The 25557-nt window shown below is 38.5% G+C and overlaps 1 protein-coding gene across 2 annotated transcripts in view; it reads left to right on the top strand.

Moving 5' to 3' along the window:
* Positions 1-203: 203 nt before the first annotated feature.
* Positions 204-25557, top strand: part of CYP7B1 (cytochrome P450 family 7 subfamily B member 1) — a 174405-nt gene continuing 149051 nt past the window's right edge. For both annotated transcript variants that reach the window (XM_038579396.1, XM_038579398.1), the window contains exon 1: positions 204-419. In XM_038579396.1, the coding sequence (XP_038435324.1) occupies positions 307-419 (113 nt within the window). In that variant the 5' untranslated portion in view covers positions 204-306. The remainder of the gene's footprint in view (positions 420-25557) is intronic.

The following is a 25557-nucleotide window of genomic DNA, read 5'->3' as shown; positions in this document are numbered from 1 at the left end:
AGCCCCGGCCGCGTTCTCCAGGAGCCGCCGGGCCGGAGGCGGTCGCCGAGCGGGGCGGTGCGCGCGGGTGGGGGCTGGGCCGGGGGAGGGAGGGGAAGGCGAGAACTTGGAGACTCAGCCCGGGGGCCCGCGGTGACATTCCCGGCAGCGCCGCGCGCAGGCCCGCCTCTGGCGCCGGGACCGGGGCGGGGGTGTGGGGCGCGCCGAGAGACGCCGCGGGAGGCAGCAGAGTCGCCGCCCCGAGACACCCCAGGCTGTGCGCCGCGGCCGCGCGGGAACCCGGCGGCGGAAGACGAGTCGGCGGGCATGGGCCTCCTCTCGCTGGAGCCGTGGCTGCCGCAGCTACCCAGCGTCCCGGGCCTGCTCCTCGCCGCGGCCCTGCTGCTCTGGGCCCTGTGCCTGCGCGCCCGGCGCACCAGGTAAGCGCCCCCGCGGCCTCGCCGCGCGGCCGGGCTCCCGGGCCACGCATGCGCCCTGGTCCCCGCGGGCCGAGCGCGACCCGGGCTCCCGAGGGAGCCGCCCGCCGCCCGCCGCCCGCCGCGGCTCCAGGTGCGCCTAGTCGGAACTTGCCGCGGGCGGCGGCGGCTCGGGGACCACAGTGTGTCCTGACAAAGGCTCCTTCTTCCGCTCCCCATACATCCGCATGCATATTAAAGCGTGGGGACCGAATTCGACTTGCCGCTCCGCTCCCGTCTAGGTTGTATGCAAGAAGCCCTGGCTTTGCATTATTCATTATGCATCGCGCATGGCTTCCGAGCAGACGCGGTTTGGTGCTGAGCTACAAGGAGTTAGTTGATGCTTTATGGCCTAGAACTCGAGCATTTCGAGGGGGAACTTTCTTAACATTTCGTTCAGGTAAAAGTGAAGAGTTTCAGGAAGGCGGCAGGATGCGGTCTGGTCCATCTCTCTGGGTGTTTCTCTGTGCCTCAGTTTACTTCGTGGGAGTTTGCTGACTACTAAATGAGCGTATAGTGTGTATTTTGTGCAGTTACGGTATTCGTGTTATTAGAACAAGAGCGGTAACGACACACTAAAAGTGCGTCACTTCTTTAACTGATTTGAAATGTGGAACTAGAAACATATTCAAAATAAAAGCATTCAGTCGAAATCATTGTGTTTTCTGTTTGTGATTACAAATCTGACATTCACGTGTGTGTGCGTGCGTTTGTACATACACACTCAGATGTGTTTCTATGAATAAATATGTGTGTGATACAGGTTGTTTCTCAATAGTTTGGGAAAAATGGCACCGTTGTACTGCGTTCAAATACCTGTGGACGTTTCTAGAATGTGCATGGATGACTACTCCAGAAGGGAGCTTTTGCTTGCCCCCCCACCCCCCGCCGCATGAAAATTTTTAGTGATTTTTCCCGGGATGTGCCATTCCCGCCCCCAGGTTGTCTTTTCCAATGGCTGTGCTCTTGCTTTAGAGCCCAACGTGAGGATTTAGGATAGTTACATTTCAGTGTTACTTGATTCTTTGTAGGTTCCATCTTCCACCGTGTCTACGCCTCGCCAACACCACATTTAAAATCGATAAATTCAAGATATGATTTAGGTGGTGCTAGGAACCTCAGTTCGTTTCCAGCAAGTCGATAATTAGATACATATGTTTTTAAAAATCACCACTTTTTACTAATAATTGACTTACATATAGATACTTTTTTTAAAAAAAAAGATTTTATTTATTTATTCATGAGAGACAGAGAGAGAGAGAGAGGCAGAGACACAGGCAGAGGGAGAAGCAGGCTCCATGCAGGGAGCCCGACGTGGGACTGGATCCCAGGTCTCCAGGATCAGCCCTGAGCTGAAGGCGGCGCTAAACTGCTGAGCCACCCAGGGATCCCCGATACTTTCTAAATTATTATAAAGACAACATATGAAAACGGAGTCTGGTTAGCAAGGCCAACTTGAAAACAAACATGTCTCTATTATTCTTTCCCTACCTCCCATTCCGTGTAAAAATGACAAAGTCCTATCAGAACAATATAAAATAAATATAAAATGGGTAAATTCTTCTAAATAAATGAAATACAGAGTGGCACTAAATTATATATGTGTTAAAGGGGACACTTAGAATTAAAGAGCTTATTATGAATAGAGGAAAGTGTTCACAGAAAATATGATAGGGAGGGGGCAGTAACAGATTTTTAAATCCTGCAGTTCTGGAAATTAGAAGTCTGAAATGGGCCTTAGTTGATGAAGTTTTGGAATATAGGTGAGGTTTGGTGGGGTGAGGCCCAGAGCCAACGACCAAGATAGAATTCTTGAGACGTCTGTGGTGCAAAATGGTGGTTTTATTAAAGCACTGGGACAGTACCTGTGGGCAGGAATAGCTGCTGCTCCAGGCCTGTGAGGGGTGGCTCTTTATATACTTGGGAGTTGGGAGAGGTGTACTCTCTAACGAATTTTGGAAGCAAGGTTTCCAGGACCTTGATGGGGCTGGATATTGTTGGGAAAAGGTCACTTATTACTGTCTAATAAAACCTGAGTCATGAGACCCTTCAGATGTATATCGGTGGGCCATGTGCTTAGAGGATGATTGCCAACACGTATCTTGGGGGTTTAGAGATAAAGGGAAATTTCTAAGGGAATTTTTATATGTTAAAGTAGGCTTACAGGATCCTGGGGGGGGTCGGGCTAAGATTGCCTTCTGCCCTTAGCAAAGTGTGAACATCGAGACAGTTGAGTCTGTAGAGGAATGCCACTCACCTATTTCAAGGACTTGTCAATGTGCTTTTTGTCCTCAGCTAGTCCTCTGTTCCCCCATCATACTGGCCTCTATCAAGGTGTTGGCAGGACTGCATTACTTTTGGTGGACCTAGGGAGAATCCATTTCCTTATCTCTTCTAGTTTCTAAAGACCACCAGAGTTCAATTTTTTTTCATACTCTAATATTCCTGCCTCTATTTTATAAGAACCCTTGTGATTATGTTGAACTCACCCAGATAATCCAGGATAATCTTCCCATCTCAAGGTCCTTAATTTAGTCACATCTGCAAAGTCCTTTTTGTCATGTAAGGTAACATATTCATAGGTTTGGGGGATTAACACATGGATGTATTTGGGAAACATTATTCTTCCTCGCACAGTACTCCCTCTAACCTCCAAAGATTTATGTCCATTTTACATGCAAAATATATCACCCCACCCAACATTCACAAAAATCTCAACCTATTACAAGGTCCAAGATCTCATATAAATCTCATTCAACTCGAAAGTCCCGAATCTCACCATTTAAATCATTTAAATTAGTGTGGGGATCTTGATATGATCCATCCTAGGACAAAAATTCCCATGAACATCATGGGTCTTCCATGTACGGAAGGATTGACTCAATCAGAAGAGGTTCCTCCACAGATTTTTCTTGGATCATACCATTTATATTCCTGGCTTTTTTTTTTTTTGTCATGGCTAAGGGGAAACAGTCACATGCATCATCTTTTCAATGACTGACTAATACTCTACATGTGAATGAGTGTGTATGACTGAATGTCAAAAGTTCAAAATAGCCAATGAATCACTGAAGTAGTAATTAGTAAGAAATAGTTGTGCACACACCAGAAAGACAGTTCGCAGACTGGAAGTGCTCAAACCAGAACATGGAATGAGTCTCGGGTATATTTTTATAAAGTGGCTTATGTAGTGAGAGAGCAGTGAGTGTTTTATCTTCACAGTAATGGGTTACATTATTACAGTTTTCAGTGGTTACCTCATATAAACCTTGGGAAACAATTCAAGTTTTGCTTATCATTTCCAGAGGCATAGGCTAGAAATAATCCAGATCAAGTTAGCCTCACAAAATAAGCTAAATTAAGCTTGGCCTGAATGACTAAAAACTAGTTCTATCCAGGGAAGCTTTAAGGCTGGTCTCCATCTATCCCTGATTTTAACAGAATACTCCATCCTTTTGATTTTTCCCAGGCACTAGAAAAATTTGTCCAGCAACATGCTTGGCTTTCTGTCCAGAGCAGTCTTTCTTGACAGTGAATCTCTGGGTTTGCAGTCTGGATAGGCTGAGAATTTCCCAAAACATCAGTTCCTGGTTCCTTGGTGCCCAAGAATTCTTCCCTGCTTCTACATTTTTCCTCTCACATTTTACTATAAGCAACAGGACAAACTGGGCTGCTCCTTCAACACTTTGCTTAGAAATCTCCTCAGCTCAATATCCAAGTTCATCCTGTATAGATTCTGCTTTCCACATAACTGCAGGACACAATGTAGATGAGCTTTCTGCAACTCTAAGACAAGGATCCCTTTCGTCCAGTTCACAATGGCATGTCCTCATATAATCTGAGCCCTCACTAGCTGTGCCTTTAATGTTAATATTTTTACTTATGGTCTATTCAGGCTTTAACTTATGATCTATTAGGCTTTTAGATGATATTTATGTTCTCTCCCACAGTCCTCACTTTCTTCTGAGTCCTTACTAGGGGAGTTGCTATCATCTGTATTTCTACATCTGTTCATGGCAGTCTGGATATTTTTCTGTCGTCTTCCTCAAAATTCTTCCAACCTCTGCCCATTCCCCAAGGTCTAGGTATTTGTCACAGCAGGATGCCAATTTCAACTACCAAAATTGCACTAGTTTCCTATTGCTGCTATACCAAATTTTTACAAATTCAGTGGTTTAAGACACACAGACTTATTTTCTTACAGTTCTGGAGGTCAGAGTCTTACTGGACTAAGATTAAGGTTTTGACCGAGCTGAGACCCTTCTGAAGGTGCTATTAGAGAATAGTAGGTCCTGAGAGCACAACTGAACTTGCACTATGTAAATCTTCAACTGGAAAAAACACCTCAAAGAGTGAGCCCAGAAGAGGTTGCCTCACCAAATGACATTTTCCAGACTACCTCAGAGAGAATCTCCTTCCTCAGCAAGAGATTCAAAAGATCCATGAATTCTGTGACCCCTGACTATGCCTAACTGGAAAATGGAAAGAGCAGCTACCACACAAGGTAGAAGTGAGAAGCGAAGTGCATGAGAAATGTAAACACAATTTGTAAAGTATGATATCAACTTCAAAGACAATTGACTCGTACCTTTAGGTTTCTTTATCACTACTCAGAAACCTTTTTATCCTAGTTACTATTTAGGAGAAAAATGGGATGGTTTTCCTTCCCTCTTGCATCCCTCTTCCCCAACACACATATCCCTTTGCCCCCCAAATGCTGTAATTGGTAAGAAATAAGATTTAAATGCTGTTAAGATTAGTATGAGCCAAAGTAAAAGTTCAGTGATTTCAAGTTGTAAGATGTCAAGGTTATATGGATAATGTGTTATTTTGAAATGTTGATTTGTTGACATCACTGTATCACATAGGTCAGTTATTTCCTCATTCTAATGGATTGCTCCCAAACAAGACCCATGGTGTTCTGGATCTCTCAAATTGTTACCACTCCCTAGACAATCAGAAGAGCTAGGTTGCAATCACTAGTGGATTTTTTTCTTGTTTCTTCCTCTTTTCTCATAACAAAGTATAGGACAAAGATGTGGGCAGCTGAAAGCAAAGTAATTTTCTACTCAAGATTGTGCTGAATTTAACAGGTGGGTTTTAATGTTTTTACATAGGAGGTGCTAGAGAGATATCCAGGCACATTTGTGGCAAGGAGTAATCAGTTATGCATGGTGCTACACTTTCCCTTATGAAACTTAAGTGTTTGGATTGGTCTTGTTACCATTTAAGACAGATTTCAGGCTTGCCTTGCTGTTTTATTTTATAACTTAAAAAGGAGAAGGTTCTGAAGGTAGAGAATCTTCCAATTGTGTAATTATAGGAACATGTGAGCTCGTTGAAGACACTTCACTATTTCTTTGTGTGCCCTTCAAGGTGACCATTTAATATGTTGTGAATTGGGTCAGCACTAAGGATTACTGAATGCTGTGATCATATTTGCTGATAAATCATGGCTATCCCTTAGAAGATAGTATCTGTTTGCTTAAGAAAAATCAATTCAGAATTTATACTAGGTCAGGGGAGCCTAGGTGGCTCAGTCAGTTAAGCATCTGCCTTTGGCTCAGGTCATGATCTCAGGGTCCTGGGATTGAGCCCTGCATTAGGCTTCCTACTCAGCAGTGAGTCTGCTTCTCCCTCTCCCACTGTTCCTCCTCTCTGCTTGTTCTGTGTCTCTGTCTCAAATAAATAAAATCTTAAAAAAAAAAAATTTATACTAGATCAGCACAAATCCATTACCTCTATAAGAATAAAATCTTGGAGTGCTGACCTTAGACACGTGGGACTATTTATGTATGTCAAGTCCTCCATGACTTTAGTGTTTCCCAGCAATGAGACCTTCTTGTAGAAGACAGTGTAGTGTAAGGCAAAGAGCATAGTTATAAAGCCCAATGGACCTGGATCCAGTATCCAGCTCCAGCCCACTAGCATGTTGACTTTTGAGAGGAAGATAAGGGAAGACAGAATTGAACAATGTTGAGGCACTACTTTATGCCACACTTTCTCCTGAGATGTTTTGCATATATTATCTCATTTAACCTTCACTGTGGTTCATGAGATAACTGTTACCGAGCTATTTTTCAGAAGAAGAGACTAACACAATAAGAGATTAGCTCATTTGCCTAAGGTTGCAGATTGACTCAGAAGTAGAACTGGGTTTTTGATCCCTCAACACCAAAGTTGTTCTCACTTCAGTTCTCAGAGCCTATGAATCTGTTAGGTTACTTGGCAAAGGGGAGATTAGGGTTGCAGGTAACATGAAGGTTGTTAATCAAGTAATCTTATCCTGAATTTTTGGATGGGCTCAATGTAATCACATATTAACACAGGAAGAAGGAGGTGGGAGAGGACGTCTACTAACCACTGGTAGCTTTGGAAATGGAGTAAGGAGTCCAAGAGACAAAGAATGAGGGCAGCCTCTTGAAGCTAGAGAGACAAAAGAAATAGACTCCCCTCTAGAACCTCCAGAAAAGGACCAAGCCCTGCTAACATCTTGGTTTTAGCCCAATGAGACCCACTTTGGGCTACAGAGCTGTAAGATAATATTTGTGTTGTGTAAGCCACAGATTTGTGGTAATTTGTTATAGTAACCACAGAGAACTAATACAATGGCCGTATCTGCCATGCCCTGGGCCTTAAACTACACTGCCTCTTGCAAGAAAGTTCAGAGTGGGAAAGACGGGGCCTTAGGTGACTTTGCTGGTTACCTATTAGGAGTAGGACAGAAAATAAATATTTCTAAATACTCAGTGCCTTCATCACTATTTTAATGCATAGTAATTTGAGAACTTGAGGTCCTAAACTTCACAGATCATTATGGGCTGCTCATCAGTCTCTCTTACTTATCCATCAATATACAAGTAAGTTTTGAATGCTTGTTATATATCCTACATCTCTGAATCTCTAAAATCATTTTGAAAATAAGTCATAGGCTATAGACATTGAGATCCAGATGTGAACTGGTCAGATTTCTGATTTCCCAGACATGGTGCATCCCTGCATCCTGCTGTCCACAGTGTGGAGGATAAAGCAAAGAGGACTCTGAGGATTTGAAGGGACCTAGAGGGATGGGATGCTGCGCTTCACTGACTTCCCAAAAGTAGTAGAGCAGAGAGAACCATCAGCTATAGAAGAAAGATTAACAACCTCTTGTAGGAGAGTATTTTTGTATTTTATCCAAAGTAAAATCCCACTGAAACTACTTCACGTTACTCTTGTGTGAAAGGCAAAGGACAAAATTATAGAAAGCTACTTTGCTGAATAAGAGAAGGTGACATCTATTATATTGTGCATTTTTATAGCCAGAGTGCTCATTTTTATGGCTTTGGCATTTTTTTCAACACAGAAATATTTGGGATGGGATTTCTCTTTCTTTCTTTCTTTTTTTCTTTCTTTCTTTCTTTCTCTTTTCTTTTCTTTTCTTTTCTTTTTTTGGTTTATAGGAAAGTGGAAAGGATTAATTAAGTCTATAATTGCTTAATACAGAAATTAATAGAAATTTTAATAAAAGTGCAACCATAACAGGATTTAAATCCATTGTCATTTCTCCTCATAATTTTATCCTAAATAGTTGATATTAATAAAGAAGAAACTTTCGATGCTTTACTGACTAGTTTCTCAGTGTATATTTGTCATAAGAAATGAAGGATGAATAAATAAATGGACAATTCAATGTGGTAATTCTTTATTTCTAATGTGAATATTTTAGAGTTGTAGATATTGATGTCAAAATATACAAACTGCATACAAAAATGATTCATCAAATGTCATACATAACACGTTTTCTGCTGCTGTAATTAAATAGTGAAGATGTCATAGCAAGTGCTTACCTATCATGAGTATTTATAAATAGAGAACCTAACAGTGCAATGGTTATTCTTTAGCATAAACCTAACTGAAAACATAGCAATTGGAGTGCAGCCAAGTCCTAAAATTCCTGTTTCTTCAAATTCAGAGTTTAAACATAGGTACTATTAACTTTTAGTTCTAAGTGCTGGATTTGATAACTGTGCTTATGATTCTCTTCCCTGGCATAGGTGGACAGTGTACTTTATTTAACAGATCAGAGCTCCTTTGAGAAAGGGCTGAGCCTAGTTTGGTTAATCACATACAATCACACGCATTTTGGTCCTTAGTATGCTTCAATAATCGTAGGATAATTACTTATAAACTATTAGAAACACCATGTTTTCTGCTTGAAAATCAAAATTGTCCTGGTGAAAGCATTGCTTTGTATTAGCTGTAACTTGGAACTATGAACATCCAAACAATTTTATCTCAGGAAGACAAGCGGCTTGTTGCTCAGTCTTGTCTAGTGAGGATTTAGTGTCATGATATTGTATTTTGGCAGTGCTGTCCTTTTGGGGCAAGATGTAAGGGGATTAACTTCTTTGGACGATGGACAGTTACCACTTTAGGGTTAGCTACTATAGTATTGTTGACTCTTATCTGTTTTTGTGTATTGAGTATATAATACTATGAAATTATTTTTGACTTGTTATAATAATAACAGCCAATACTTTTAAGCACTTCCTATGCCTACTGGACATAGAGGCAAGTATTTCATATTCATTATTAAATTGTTAAATTTATTGAGTCTTCCCTCACAATAACTTTTCTCATTTTGTAGAGGTAAAAAGTAAGTCTCATTTAAATAATGTTCCAAAGTCATACAACCAAAATGTAGTGCAGTCTAGTATTCAGATCCACCAAGTTTAACTTTATGTCCAAAAATTTAACACTATTTTATCTTTTTCTCTTATTCTTTTTAAATCTTTGCAATAATGTTCTGACATACACATTTACCCTTAACTGAAAACTAAAGTATTAAGATCTAATACAACTTTTAAGCATCACTAGTGGAAATTTAATTAAGACAAGAAGACATATTTTAGGACTTTAAAAGAAGAATGTGTTAAATCTAAGAAAAGCAAATAATAATAGTCTATCTCCCTCTTGCACTAGACTGTGTGAAAGTCACATCTGATGGACAATGTGAGAAAATATGTCTTTTTCCTTATCTTATACACTGGCTTTTTCTCCTATTCATTTAATGATTCAGCAGAGAATTTAAGATTCACTGCTTGCCCAGACTGCCCTTTTTTCAGATACAATGGAGAATAGGACAAATGATCCTATTCTCCTAGGTCCCCCTGCCCTTTTTTCCCCTTTTGGACATATACAAGTCTGCACATATTTAATATGTATAATTTGATGAGTTTGTAGTTAAGTATACATCCATGAAACTGCCATAAACATGTCCATCACATGCAAATTTCCTCCCATCTTTATTTATGATGATGATGAAAAGAACACTTGACATAGTATCTATGCTCTTAGCAGATTTTTAAGTATGTAATATAGTATTATTAACCCTAATCACAATACTGTACAGATTTCTAGGAGTTATTCATCTTGTATAACTGAAATTTTATACCCTTTGACTAATGCTTCTTTGTTACACCCTCTTCTTGCCCCTAGTAATGTTCATTCGTTCTACTTTCTTCTTCTGAGTTTGACTATTTTAGATTCCATAAATTATATGTGGTATCATGTAGTATTTGTCCTACATTTGGCTTATTTTTCTTAGCGTAATGTCTTTCAGCTTCATCCAAGTTATCTCAAATGGTGGGATTTCCCACCTTTTTAGGGGTTACTAATATTCCGTTTTATTTATATATCACATTTTCTTTATCCACTTATCTGTAGATAGATACTTAGATTGCTTCCATATCTTGACTATTGTGAATAATGCTTTAATGAACATGGGAATGCATATCATAGGATCCTGATTAAAATTTTTTTTGAATATATACCCAGAAATGTGATTGCTGGATTACTCGGTAGTTTCATTTTTAATTTTTTGAAGAAATTCTGTATTGCTATTCAGAATAGCGGTACCAACATTCCCACCCATACTGTATAAAGGTCCCATTTTCTCCACATATTTGCCAACACTTGTTATTCTTTGTTTTTGTTTTTATTTTTTTAAGATTTATTTATTTATTTGAGAGAGAGAGAGAGTGCACATGGGTAGGAGAAGTGGCAGAGCAAGAGAGGGAATCTCAAACAGACTCCCCACTGAGCATAGAGCTAGACAGGGGGCTTGATCCCATGACTTTAGAACATGACCTGAGCCAAAATCAAGAATCAGAGCTTAAGTGACTGAACCAACCATGTACCCCTTGGTTTTTTGATAATAGCCATCCTGGGTGATATCATTCTGGTTTTTATTTGCATTAACCTGATGATTAGCACCTTTTCATAACCTGTCGGCCATTAATACATCTTCTTAAGAAAAATGTCTATTTAGTTCCTTTGTCCATTTTAAAATCAGTTTTTTGTTTGTTTGCTTTCCATTTGAATTGTAGGACTTCCTTATACATTTTGGAGATGAATGCTTCAGCAAGTATATGGTTTGTAAATATTTCTCCCATTTTGTAGGTTGCTTTTTCATTTTATTGTTTCATTTGCTGTGCAAAAGCTTTTTGGTTAGATGTAGTCCCACTTCTTTATTTTTGCTTGTTTCTTGTGCTTTTGGGGTCATCTCCAAGAAGTCGTTGTCAGGAAGCTTTTCCTCTATGTTTGCTTCTAGTGGAACATGCCTCTTGACCACAAAGAATAGTAAGCAGGCCAAGAGACACCTTAATCTATCTGAAAACTTGTAAAATTTGATTCAAGATCACTGTTTTCAGAGGGTTGAAAACAATGTTGAAGCAACCTGAAATCAAAGAGTAAGTCTTTTTCACCCTTTGGGAATCAATTAAAGACAGTTTAGTGTATTTCCCATTTGAACAATTCTTTAGAAGTGGATTATACAAGCTGTTGCACCTATCATTGCTGCAGTTACTGTTGCACTTGCAGAAGCAGCATTAAATATTGTGTGAGAGAGTGTTATAGACAGTTCAAATATTACTCGATGTAGCAAAGCATAGTGGTTCTTGATATGTCTCTTGAATGCTTTCAGGCCTATAGTGAACTTTCAATCTTGCTTTGGATTTTGATGGACTTTTTCACATGGACAAAAATCTCAGCACTATATGCAGAATGTGTAACTTTGCCCTTATATTTCTTTGCAGGCATACATGCAAATTCTTTCACTATACATTCAGTGTGTGTGTGTGTGTGAATATATAAATGTATAAATATATGTGTGTATATATGTGTATATATTTCAAACTAGTTCTACCCTTTTTGCTTGTCAGTGTGTTGTGCCATATGGTATAGAGCATCATGCCAAAAGATAAAAATATTTCTAGAACATATGAAATCACCAGTCAACTGAAGAAGGGTAAAGACTTTTGACCACAGCATTTGTGACTCTGATGCATTTGTGGGCAATAGTACGTAGCTTAATACCCCAATTCTAAAAACAGGACATATTTTGAAGTTGAAATGGCACTTACTTTTTAAGGGAAGGAATCCAGAAGCAGAAGCTTCGAAAATTTTATTTTTCTAAAGGAATTGATTCAAATCAGTGTTTTCTCTCTATACTGAAATTCTCCATATTTATTTATAGAACTTTCCCCCTCTTATTTTAATCTCTAGAGTTACCATACAGAGAGGCCTTGGAGATGGAACCTACCCCACTGCAGGTGGATAGAGTCTTTTGGCTGTGGATAACATGGCCACCACATAGCTTTTCTAACTTATTCTGTAAATGGGATGTTTTAACCAAAAAAAGAAAGGTGTGGAAAACCAATTCCCACAGCATTCTTAGGGACCATGGAATAAAGCCATAATAACAATGATTCAGAGCTATTTACTCTACAACAGTAAGCAATAAGCATAAGCAACCTGCAGGTGGTCTATAATATGTGTTGCTATGCTTCTTGGATTTTCCTCATTTTAGGTCTCAAGTAAACCTGGATTCCTTTGTGCCACATTGAATATTGTTTTCAACTACTTAACAAAAACGAGGTGAAAAAAGTTCAGCAGTTTATTTGCTAGCCAAGGGTTGAGTGTATTTTTTTTTTTTACTAGAGAGATAAACTATTACGTAAAAAAGAGTGTCATTGCCATGACATTTGTGATTAACAGTTCTGTAAATAGTAATGATGTTCTTTGACAAAGATCCAGCCCTAAGTTTTCATCTCTTCACAAACTGTTCTTCTTTCGTATTTATTCACCTTCCCCCATCGTCTTTTTGTTGTTGTTGTTTTATAAAATGACGCTACATGGGCTTGTTTTTTTACAAGATGAATCTATAATAGAATAGTCTTGCTAGAGTGCATCTTAGCACAATACTCCTTCTCATTTTATGCTTGAACCCTGGTATATTGTGATTGACTTCGTAGGCAATGTTTGCCTTACCTTGAGACAAATATAGATCCCAAAAATATTCAAGCAAAAAATCATATTCGAGAAGCATCTATATATTTTATTTGTTCTTGTGTTTTTCCCTTTGTTCACTAGAGATCTACTATAGAAAGTTTCTCTAGTTCTAAATATAAGTTAATGAAGTTGAGGAGGTAGGTGAAAATGTTCTTAATTACACTGCATTGGAAGATATATGTAAATTATGCTCCACTTTATAGGCAACTATAATATTTTTAAAGGGCTAGTCTTTCCTTTTTTAGAAGCTAAAGTGACTGATTCATGTCAGTTTCCTCAATCTGCTTTAGTGGGACTAAGATAACTCAGTCCCTCTTTGAAACTCTGTATTTGTACTCCTTTAAAACAGTCATGTTTGAGAAGAAATGCTGGCCAAATAGAACCAAAAACTGAAATAGTGTCTATTTTTGGACTTTAAAAATTGTTCGTGTCTTAGGAACACATAGCCAAAGAGTCTCAAGCACTGTTTATATGATAGGGTAAGAGGGCCTTCAGGTATTTTAGGATAACTCAGATTTGTAGGACATCTCATGACTTCTTTGGGAAATTTAGAATAATGCTAAGTTATTTAATCACTTAATATTGGGGATGCCTGGGTGGCTCAGTGGTTGAATGCCTGCCTTTGGCTCAGGGCTGATCCTGGAGACCTGGGATCGAGTCCCACATTGGGCTCCCTGCATGGACCCTGCTTCTCTCTCTGCCTATGTCTCTGCCTCTCTCTTTGTGTCTCTCATGAATAAATAAATAAATAAATAAATAAATAAATAAATAAATGAATAAAATCTTTAAAAAGAAATCACTTAAAATTGATCAGCTTTCATTTGTCAACAGCTTTGAACAATGACAGTTTTATTACTCTAATATGATATGCATAAGCTTATCTTCAAATCCCCCTCCTTTTTTAGAATTTATTATCAACAAAAGGAAAAATAGGGAAGAAACATATAAGGAGAGATGTCTCTGTCAATTCCACAACCAATTCCCACAGCATTCTTAGGGACCATGGAATAAAGCCATAATAACAATGATTCAGAGCTATTTACTCTACAACAGTAAGCAATAAGCATAAGCAACCTGCAGGTGGTCTATAATATGTGTTGCTATGCTTCTTGGATTTTTCTCATTTTAGGTCTCAAGTAAACCTGGATTCCTTTGTGCCACATTGGATATTGTTTTCAACTACTTAACAAAAACGAGGTGAAAAAAGTTCAGCAGTTTATTTGCTAGCCAAGGGTTGAGGGTATTTTTTTTTTTTACTAGAGAGATAAACTATTAAATAAAAAAGAGTGTCATTGCCATGACATTTGTGATTAACAGTTCTGTAAATAGTAATGATGTTCTTTGACAAAGATCCAGCCCTAAGTTTTCATCTCTTCACAAACTGTTCTTCTTTCGTATTTATTCACCTTCCCCCATTGTCTTTTTTTGTTGTTTTACAACTGCCTGTCACAGGTTGACTTTAGAAAAATGACTAGAATTTTGGCTACAGATATCTGGAGCTTATTTTTCACAGGTCTCTGAAGCCTTGGTAAGATCAAGTAAAGAAGAATCTATAGTAGTGAATGCTTTTCTTTTCCAACTACTCTCCAGGCTTTCATTGGAATTCTACAATTTAACAGGTTAAAGAAATAACTTAGAGGGGCTCCTGAACCTTCTGCCTTCAGCCCAGGTCATGATCCCAGGGTCCTGGGATTGAGCCCCATGTTGGGCTCTCTGCTTGGTGGGGAGCCTGCTTCTCCCTCTCCCTCTGCCTGCCGCTCCCCCTGCTTGTGCTCTCTCTCTCTCTCTCTGACAAATAAATAAAAGTATAATCTTTTAAAAAATCCATTTCAAAAGGAAAGAAAAGAGCTTAGAAAACTTATCTTTAATAGAACAACTAGGATCATGATATTTATGAAATCAGAAATAATGGAATTCCCATGACAGAGGAAATGGCATGATAATATTTCTCACTCTCTCTGAGCCTCAGTTTTCACATGTGTAAATAAGGAAGTCAGACTAGGGCAGCCCCCATGGCGCGGTGGTTTAGCGCCGCCTGCAGCCTAGGGTGTGATCCTGGAGACCCGGGATCAAGTCCCACGTCGGGCTCCCTGCATGGTGCCTGTTTCTCCCTCTGCCTGTGTCTCTGCCTCTCTCTCTAGCTGTGTCTCTATGAATAAATAAATTAAAAAAAAAAAAAAAAAAAAAAAAAAAAAAAAAAAGGAAGTCAGACTAGATAATCACTTTGGGAATAATCTGATTCTATAGGGACATTGCCATTCTCACATTAACCTCTCAGATTACACATATTTCAGCTATACACAATGTACGTGTCCTCAAACACAGTATGTCTTCTGACTCCATTGCAATACCCTTCTTTCTAACCTTTTAGACCTAACATAAAAGCTGCACCTCTCTGGAGCTTTTCCAGCTTCTTCTCAGGCAAAGTTTACTATCTCCTTCAGCTTCCACCAGCACCTTAGATTTCACATCACAATGTATCATAATTACTAACCAATATACATTGCTCCTTGGCCAGTGTGTCAGCAACTAGGATGAGAATCAGAGTCTGCTTTTTATTCATCTCTATGTCCCTAGCACCTAGAAATAAATGCTGGCTTATTGTAGGTACTCAATAAGTAATACATTAATAATTTAAAAAGAACTATCCTTAAATAGAACCAATGCTCATCACAATATGGACTATAAATAAAGCCTGTGGACATTTTTCTTTTTAGTCAATTTTGGTTCACAAAAGGATATGAAACCTGACATACACAGTTGGACTGTAAAGAATATGACATATGTCTCCATGTGAGTTAGAGCTAAGCCAATTATTGGGAATTACTCTTAGACTACTTGTAAACTACAAGAGTAGTTTAAAGGCACAACATATAATGATTTTAAGACCTTGAATCCCATAGTGAGTTCAGGACCATAAGAAACATCTCATTCCTGAAGACTGAGAACAACATTCTTTTTGAGAATTAGAGAAAAGAGTTATTTGAATGGGATTGGGTAGGGACATTTGGAAATCTAAGCATGTCCCCAGAACTCAGATCAGAAACAGGAAGTCCATTTCAAAAAATAAATCAGAAGAACCTTGGTACAAAAGTGAAATAGAAGAGGGTGAGGTATTTGACCACCCATATTTACATTTATTCAGAATATTTCAGGTGCCAATATGGCAGAATGATTGACGGTAAGGGCTTTAGAACCAGAGAGAGAAGGAGGAGTTTGAATACTAGCTCTGCTATTTATTTGAGGTAAGACTTTCCACAAGTTATTTTACCCCGGAGGATCAGAAATAATTTTGGAGGCAGATGGATGAATATGAAAGGTTTCTTTGCTCAGACCCTTGAAGAAAAGCAGATATGCACTATTTAGTAAATAGTTCTTGAATTCCTACAACATGGGATACCTCGAGGTGAGTAGAAAGGAGAATAAAATACCATTTCTGCCTCCAAGGAATTTATAACTGAATTGGGAAGATATATACAAATAAGTCCCAATCTCAGTCTTTAGTGTTCACATTTCCCTACTCTATTAATTCAGTATTGCTTAACACCTATATTGGTCCATGTTTACCTACTTAGTTTCTTTCACATGATCTTCTAAGGCTGACTTGCACTGGGAGGAGAAGTTGAGGCTACTGGTGTCAATTGTTAGTACTGACATGAATTTCTTAACAATCATAAAGGCAAAAGAAGTAGATTTTCTATCCCAACACCTATCTCTTAAATCCATTAGTTTCCCCTTAGTATGTTCTTTTTGGTTCAATTGAACAAATATTTATTGCTTACCTACAGAGATAAAAGTCAGTTTCTGTCCTCAAGGAACTCAAAATCTATAGAGACACATAAATAATCAAGCAATTCCACTGTTCAATATAATAGATAATCAGGATGGAGATAAAGCACAGAAAAACAAGTGTTGATGGTGGGGGGCTAGATTAAAGAAATTCTTAGGAGAAGGAACTACTAGACTTGGCGTTAGATTACGTGTAGATGGAAGGAGGGGGATGGGAAAGGTGTAAGGATTACTCTTTTGTTATGGTCTGAGTGACTGGAACTGGGCCATTTGATAAGATAGAGACTGTTTACTAGGAGGATTTGGGGCTAAGAGTATGAGTCCACTTTTTGGATATATTGAATATTCAGTGTCTGTGAGATGCTGTGTTATAGTATTATCTTTGTATAATTATATTTGCAGTTGTATGCATAGACATTATTTTTCCTTCAGTTCTACCTTCATGGTTTTTATTGGGAAAAAGGAAAGAGTGATGGGTAGTTAGTAGAAATAAATTGAGGTAACTAACTGCCAGCTCAGGACAATGCTCATCAATGTCATATCTTCACCAACATCTTATGTTACATATAAATGTTATCTGCCATTCTTTCACAAGATATGTCTTCTAGGCCAAAGTAATTGGTTAAAGGTAAGGCATATGACCTGAGTCTTCCACCTGAAATTTTCAAACTGCAGTTGACAGGGTATATCCCATTCATTTATGGTCCTAGAGTTGTAAAGATGTGAACCTGGACATGACTAACAGCCATTTGTCTTATCTTGAGGGAAGCAGTTCTACATTAGGAGAAGATTTTGCTAATAAACAAAAATCAAAGAGATTAGCTGAACATCATCCTTCTTCATTCACTCAACAAATGTTTCTTGAGTGTCAAAATATGTGCCAGGCATTGTTTCAGATGCTTGGGGAATGCCAGTGAACAAAACAGACACAAAAAATCTGCACTTGTGGAACTTGGAGACAGACATTAAATACAAACAAAATAAATAAGTAAATTATATACCATGTGAATAAACGCTATGGAAAAAGTAGAGCAGGATAAGAAGAATCTGAAAGTGGGACTAGTTGTAATTTTAATAGGTTCATAAGGTTAGCCATCATTGAGGAGGTAATATTGAGCAAAGAATTGAAAAAATCGAGGAGGAGGAGATTGTGAAGATTCCAGTAAGAAGGAACAACCAGTGTAAGGAATGAAAGGTGAGGCATGCCTGGTGTCTCTGGTGTATGGTGAGCTGATCAGCATTGCAGGAGAGAAATGTGATATGATGTTGAAAATCAGGTCAGAGGACTAATAAATAGTCAGATTGTGAAAGGCCTTCAAGACCATTGTAAGGCTTTGGCTTTAATTCCTAGGAAAATGAGGAGCCATTGGAGTATTAGCAAGAGTGGAATCAGGTAGTCTGATTCGTGATTTAAAATGATCACTCTGGCTGCAGCATAGAGAGAAGGGTGGAGGCCACAAACCACCAGGAGGTTAAGAAGTGATTGTGACTTGGGTCAAATGGGTTTTTGGCAGTGGAAGTAGTGAAAATAGTCAGAAGCTGATTAGATTTTGAAGGTAGAATTGTCAAGATTTCCTGGAAGAGAGAAGTGAGACTCTAAGATTTCTTGACAACTGAAGGATAGAATTGCCATGAATTCATGTAGAGAACTGCAGATTGGGTGGATTTGGGAGGGAAGATCAGTGGCTTTGGACAGTTAAATGAACATGCTCTGTGGGCAGTTGGATATTTGAGTCTCAAGGTCAGGAGAGAGGTCTGGATTGGAGATACAAATTTGTGGGTCATTAGTATGTAGATAGAGAAGTAAGGCAATGATAGTAGATGAGTGTAAGGGGATAGTGTAGGCCTAAAAGAGCAGAAGGACCAAAGGTTGAGCCTTAGCTACTCCCACATTCAGAATTTAAGTGAAAGAGGACTGGCAAGGGGCAATCAGTAAGGTAGAAGGAAACCCTTGGAGTATGGTGTCCAAGTGAAGAAATAATGTCAAGGAAGAAAGACTGATGAACTGTACTGAATGCTGCTGACAAGTCAGGTGAGAAGAGGACCAAGAAAGGACTCTTGAATTTACTGAGATAGAGACCACTGTTGATCTTAACAAGATAAGTTTTTGTGGAGTGAGATTGCTGAAAACCTGTTTGGGGGAGGCTTAATGGAAAAAGGGAGGAATGAAATTGAAGGCAGTGACTACAGATAAATCTTTCAACAAAGATTGTTCAAAAAGTTTTGTTGCAGAAGGAATCAGAGAAATGGGGGCAGGAGCTGATGGAGGACATTTAATTAAGCAAGGTTTTTTTTTTGTTTGTTTTTTTGTTTTTTTTTTTAGATATATGTAAGAGAAATGACAGGATGTTTGAATGCAAATGGGTAGGATCCTATAGAAAGAGAAAATGATGATATACACCAGAGAGGTAAGAATTTCTAGACAGAATTTCTTGTGTTAATGAAAGGGATGGTGTATTAGTCAGGGGTCTCCAGAGAAACAGAACCAATAAGGTTGTGTGTGTGGGTGTGTGTGTATAATAAATACATATATTATAAAGAATTGGCTCATGTGATTATGGAAGTTGGCAAGTCCAAAATTTGCAGCCAATAGGCTGAAGACCCAGTAAAGAGCCAATGTTGCAGTTCAAGTCCAGAGGCCATCTGCTGCAGAATCCCTTCTTGCTTGGAGGAAGTCACCTTTTTTGTTCTATTCAGCTTTGTGTGTGTGTGTGTGTGTGTGTGTGTGTGTGTGTGTGTGTGTCTATTCAGGCCTTTAACTGGTTGAATAAGGCTGATCAACATTATGGAGAGCAATCTGATTTATTGAGAGTCTACCAATTTAAATGTTAATCTGATCCAAAAACACCCTCACAAGAATAGTCAGGATAATGTTTTACCACATGTCTGGGCACCAAGGCCTAGTCAAATTGACACAGAATTAACCATTCGAGGCAGGATCTCATGTGCAAGAGGAGGGTTGGATTACACAGGAGCCTGAATTGTCCCTTCATAGAATAAGGCAGGAAGGCAGAGCACGGGTGTGCAGTGCTGGTTGGTGCCTGGATGTGGTGCTGAGAGCCTGTGAAGGTTGTCCTCAGATTACTTTAGTTTTCCTGTAAAGTAGAAAGCAGTGTCATCGGATGAGAGTAAAATGGGGAGGGGGCGCAAGGTGTTAGAAATTTGAGGAACAAAGGGAAGAGAAAATATGATTTAGTTGTTCAGCAACATGGGATAGTGAATGGAGTAGGGAAATGTGGCATGATTGCTAGACAGAATTCAGGGCCATTTGAGATTTGAGGTCATTGATTTAAAGTGAGACTCATCAGCAGGATTATGCTTTTCTCTGGCCATGTTCACTGCACACGCTAGGTGAGAAGAAGGCAGTGCTTCCTCCTATGCATTTATGGCTTTGCCTGTAAGCTGCCTGTCATGTGAGAGGCACAGTAGTTGAAGGAGTAAGCCGGGGAATGATTGGCAGGACTGGGCATAGAATTTGAGCTAGGAAAACAGGCACAGGAGGGCACCAAGTGGGAGAGAGACTCCAAAGGTGGATATCCTGAGGGCAGTAAGCTCCTGGTGCGTCTCACTCCCAGGGCCACGTTCGGTCCTGACTTCAGGTATAAGAGCAGGTTTTCTTTTGAGCCTAAGTAGGTTGGGTTTCTGTCCCTTGAAACTGAAAAAATTCTGCTAGTCTGGGTAGAAAATATAAGAAAAAAAGAGGGAAGGACCTACCTGACCAAACATCTATCTCCAAATAAGTAGCTCATAGCTCTCACAGTGTATCAGAATTAAAGTATATTGATTAAAAAAAAAATGATGCTCAGATCCCACCCCTGAGATTCTGATGCAATTGGTGAGGACTGAGGAAATTGTTTTCAAAACTCCCCACATAAACCAGCATTCACCCTGGGTTCAGAGTGATAGTTCTAAATCCTCTCAATTAAGGTTTTTAGTGACAGCTTCAAATTATTTACATGCTGCAAATTAATCTTTGAATTAAATGATCAATTAATTTTTGGATTATCTCTGCATGCTACTGGGAGATTTATGGGAGAAGGAAAAGGTGTTCAGATTTCCCCTGGATAGTTTTTATAGCTCTAGTGACCAGCCGTGTGTGAAGCCTAAGGAGGCCAGTGATGGACTGTGGGTTCACCCACAGCATACATGTGACCCTGGTGTGCCAGGAACCGTGGGAACAAATGCATGGCTATGCTCTCCAGGAGCTTGCTGGGGGTTTTTATTTGTGTTATTGTTTGTTTAATGTTTATTATGGGGAGTATATTGGTTTTAGATTTATGGTTCAGTAGTTTTATTCTTTATGGTAGATGAACACTTTATTGCAAATTAAGCCTCCTTAAATAATCAGTGTGTAAAGTATGCATGCCCCTTTTAATAGGCATTTATAGCAGGGCAGCAGAGTATACTAGAAAGGGCTTTGGTCTGTGTGTCAACAGAGCTGTGCTTGAGTTCCATTCCACTCTATCCAGTTCTGAAATTCAGGGCACATTTCTCACCGCCTTTGTGCCCTGGATCCCCACCTGTGAAGTGAGGTGCTTGTACTAGAGATCTCATATCCATTATAGCCCTACAGCACTATGACTTAAGCCATAGTTTTATTTCTCCCCCAAATTCCATTTGAGATATGGAGGTGTTGTATTTTTTTTGGTTTTATAACACACTGTTGGTCTCACCTCTGGTTTATGTGTTACCCCTTGTTATTGGAATAATGCATGGTGCCAAGTAGAAAACATGAATCAAAGTCTACTTTCCTTTATAACTTTTAGGGATGCATTGTGTTGAATGGTGAGGAGATCTATTCACAGAACAACTGAGTGTTTGAGAATAGTAAGCAATAAAGATGAAGTAAAGAATAATGGTAGGAGGGGCGCCTGGGTGGCTCAGTCGGTTGAGCATCTGTTGTCAGCTCAGGTCACGATCCCAGGGTCCTGGGATGGAGCCCTTCATTGGGGGCTCCCTGCCTAGCAGGGAGTCCTGCCTTTCTCTCTCTCTCTTCCCTGCTCATGCTCGCTCTCTCCAATTCTCTCTCTCTTTCTCAAATAAATAAAATCTTAAAAAAAAAAAAAAGAAGAATGATAACACTGGTTCTCACTGGATGTCAGAAAGGAAGGAGAGAGAGCTGTTCCCATGTTGTTCTGAAAGGACTTCAGGAAAGAGCTGGTAATTGACCCAGGGTTTGCAAGATGAGCGGGATCTCAGTTTTCAGGAGGAAAACTGTGTGTGTGGCTGGGGTGGTGGAATGAGGGTGAAGGCATGGGCCAAGGCATGCCAAGGGGGCTGAGGTGGAGGCAAAAGTTATGTTTGGAAGATGGGTGGAGCAATCATTTTGCTTTGGAGAAGCAAAAGAAAAGACTGGTGGTGATACAGAAAGGTTGATGTTGAACTGAATACCGGTGGTTGACACTGCTATGAAATGTAATTGATAGAGCTCATTCAAATATTAATTATTTGTTAATTCTTTTTATTAAAGGTTATACAATTATAATGGGGAATGGGGACTTAGCAAAGGGTGAGAAATCTTTGGAAAAGCAGAATACAAAGTGAGGCTTGTACCTCCCTGGGAGGACACACAGAGGACAGTGTGAAGGTAGTTTGGGGCTCTCAATTTTTCTATACTTTATAAACTTTTAATCTAACACTGATATGCCCAGAACATGTTTGAATGCTGAGGAGACTCTCCTACTTCCTCTTTTACAATCTTCCAGCTCTTACTGAATCTAACCATTGTTCAAGGTATAAAAGTCTCTTGGGTGGGGGAAAAAAGTGAAGATTCAAAATGTGTTTGTCAAGACTCCTTTAATTAGGGCACTGCACCATCCTTCCCATGCATTTCATTAAAGGATTAGATTCCAATAAATTTTGCTTTTTAGGTTGAATAATAATGTGTCAAAATGTGTAATGCATTTAATTTGTTTTGTTCAATTGTGTGCTGCTAATGATTGAAATACTTTAATGATAATTTAACCCAGAAGAACATTTTTAACAGAGTATGATGCCCATGAGCATTAAAAACAGTATTTTAATTTTTAATAGACATATTTTTTTTGCAGAGACGTGTAATGGGGTGATCTAAAAAAATGCTAGTGTGTAGCTAATAATCCTGTGCAACTGATTTTATACAGTTTGTAGTCCCACCTTGGAAAATCTGTCAGGAATTGGAACCACTCAAAGGGAACTATTGATTTGTTTTCATTTTCCGAATGGCCAAGTCTGGCCAAGTCCGGTGGCTACAGAGATGGCTCTTCCCAGGGCTAACCCTAAAATCAAACAACCCTTTGAATTCAAATATAGCCAGCTGCCAACTATATAATCTTTAATAAATTGCCTAACTTCTCTGGGCCTCAGTTTTCTCCTATGTAAATTGGGGATATAAGACATATCTCATAGTTTTGATTTGAAAAAGAAATGAGATTGATATGAAATGCTCAGTACAGTTTCAGGTACATGTAAGACTCTCAGTCAAAGGTCTCGCTCTTTCTCTTGCGCTCAATACGTATAAAAACTTAAGTTGATTGTAGATCAATCATTAAGTTAAATGTAGCTTTAAAAAGTAATTTTGCAGGTACCTGAGTGGCACAGTTGGTTAAGGAGCAGACTAGGTTTCAACTCAGGTTGTGTGTGATCTCAGGGTTGTGAGATCAAGCCCCTGGAGAGGTTCCATGGTCAGCCTGGAATCTGCTTCAGATTTTCTCTCCCTTTCCCTCTGCCCCTCCCATTCATGCACGTGCCCTCTCTCTAAAATAAATAAATAAATAAATAAATAAATAAATAAATAAATAAATAAATAAATAAATAAATAAATCTATCTTTAAAAAAGATAACTTCACTTGTAAAATATCATAGAAGGTGAATAAATTAGTTTTTTTTAAAAAAGAAACCAAGTATTGGAAAGGCATCAGAAGAGCAAGTTACAAAATAATTGCTCCTTGAAATATAAATAATAACTTTGTTCACCTCATGTTTTAGGTTTTTTGTGCATTATTCATATCCATCTATCTATCTAGCTACCTACCTACCTGTTTATTAATGTAAGAAATAGCTGAAAAACATTTTTTATTCACTAGTAGTTATAACAATGAATAATAAAATAGGGGGGAAGAATACTATAGAATCTTCTAGTTAATTTCGGTTTATAAGATTAATGCATACAGCAGTTACCTGAAAGCTGATTGGAGGTATTTGAACTTTTAGGTGAATAATGGCCACCCAAAATGGTTTCTTCACAAAAATGTATGCCTTTAATAGTGTGCAAACTTGTGCTATAGCAAACAATTGGCAGCCTTGATCTTTGCATCATTTAACCAAGGTTTCAAATGAATTATGAAAATTTAGTGAAAGAATCCATTTTCTTACTTATTTGTATTGTCCTTTCAAACTAATTCACACAAGTGTTGATAATTCATTGTCTTGATTTCCTTGCATGTAAACTACTACCAGAAATTCTAGGAACTTTTTTGGCTAGTTGTTTGGTTAGTATAAGTAAAATTGATCATTAGACCTGTAATTGAAGAAAAGTCAAAAATCAATATGATCACTCATGAACAGGTAGGTTTATTCTCATACATCAAAATAATTTTATACTTCCCAATGACCCTTTTCAGACTTATATGCAGCTTAGACTTATATGTAGCTTTACAAATAATTCTTTTAGATAAGATAAGATTGCACGCATAATATTCTTACTGATGCACTAAAAAAATCTACCATAGTAGGTTTTTGAGCTGTAATTAGGATAACTACCATACTGTGTGACTCTCCATAAGCTGAATGTGTATGTTCTGTGCTATCATTTATAACAGTTTTTGCAAACTAAAGAAATTTTCACATTTGAAAATTTGGAAAGCAGTTTCAGAATCTCAACTTTGGAACATGCCTGTCTTTCTCATTTCCTGCCTCCCTCATAATCCCTGCATTTCTCCTCACCATGGAATATGCATAGGAGCGAATGGTTTGAAGACAGTACTGTACACAGTTCACACAAGGTCTTGTTAAGAAGATGGGACTGCATCTTCAACCATATGGAGTGCTGAAATTTTTGGGAACAAACCAAAATGGTAATCTGAAGTCTTATTTAGGAAACAAAACTTGTGTGACTAGAAATAGACCAACTCCTAAATATATTCTGGTTTATGTGCATTCTGGTATAAACCACATGTCACTAAGTAGGGTTTTAGGGGGTCAGTAGAGGGCAGACATATTTTTTACCTAAGGAATATGTATGCCAAGTCCATGAACTGATTATATTCTTTTCTAGCTTGATAATTTCAAGTCTTCTCTACTCTACTGACAAATCTATTCTTTATATACAGATTTTTTAATATTGTCAATCCCTTTGAGGAAATGAGTGTTCATTTTAAGACAACTTTGATTATAAATTATGACTTCAGAAACCTTATTTCTACGTTTCGATTTTCAAATTATCATATAAAATATAATCTGAAATATTGGTTTTCTCTTGGGCTTAAATAACTGAAAATAAAATTGAAAACTCCTACTATAATTTTTACTTTTTTCACCAAATAATCTGTTACCTGTGATATGCAGTTATGATAAAGTGGGTTCAAATTGCTAGGCTTTGAAGCATCAATATCTTTCTCATTAATTAGCTGCTTTATCTTAATGCAAATTATTCAACCACTGTGAACTTCAGTATCCTTGTTCATAAAATTAAAAAAAAAAATTTACTTCATGATCTAAGACTCATTCCAGGTCTGAATATCCATTTTCACAGAGGTCTAACGTCCCATCCTCATAGTTTGATCATTTTTCATATTTTTGTCTTATAATTCATTTACCTGTCAGATTGCTTATTTGCTGGTTCTCATAATTTAGCATATGGCTGTTTTCTTTGTTGCTGGCTGTTCCTTTGATCTTCTGGTATATTTCTTGTGCAGTTATAGAGGGGAGCCCACTAGAATTTATTGTTGTGGAAAAGTATAGATATTTAGAGATACATGTGATTATCAACAATATTCAGTCC

Source organism: Canis lupus, chromosome 29 (genome assembly GCF_011100685.1).
Source record: "Canis lupus familiaris isolate Mischka breed German Shepherd chromosome 29, alternate assembly UU_Cfam_GSD_1.0, whole genome shotgun sequence".
Taxonomy (NCBI): domain Eukaryota; kingdom Metazoa; phylum Chordata; class Mammalia; order Carnivora; family Canidae; genus Canis; species Canis lupus.
The sequence above is the reverse complement of the archived record's forward strand: the minus strand, read 5'-3'. Positions and strand labels throughout refer to the sequence as shown.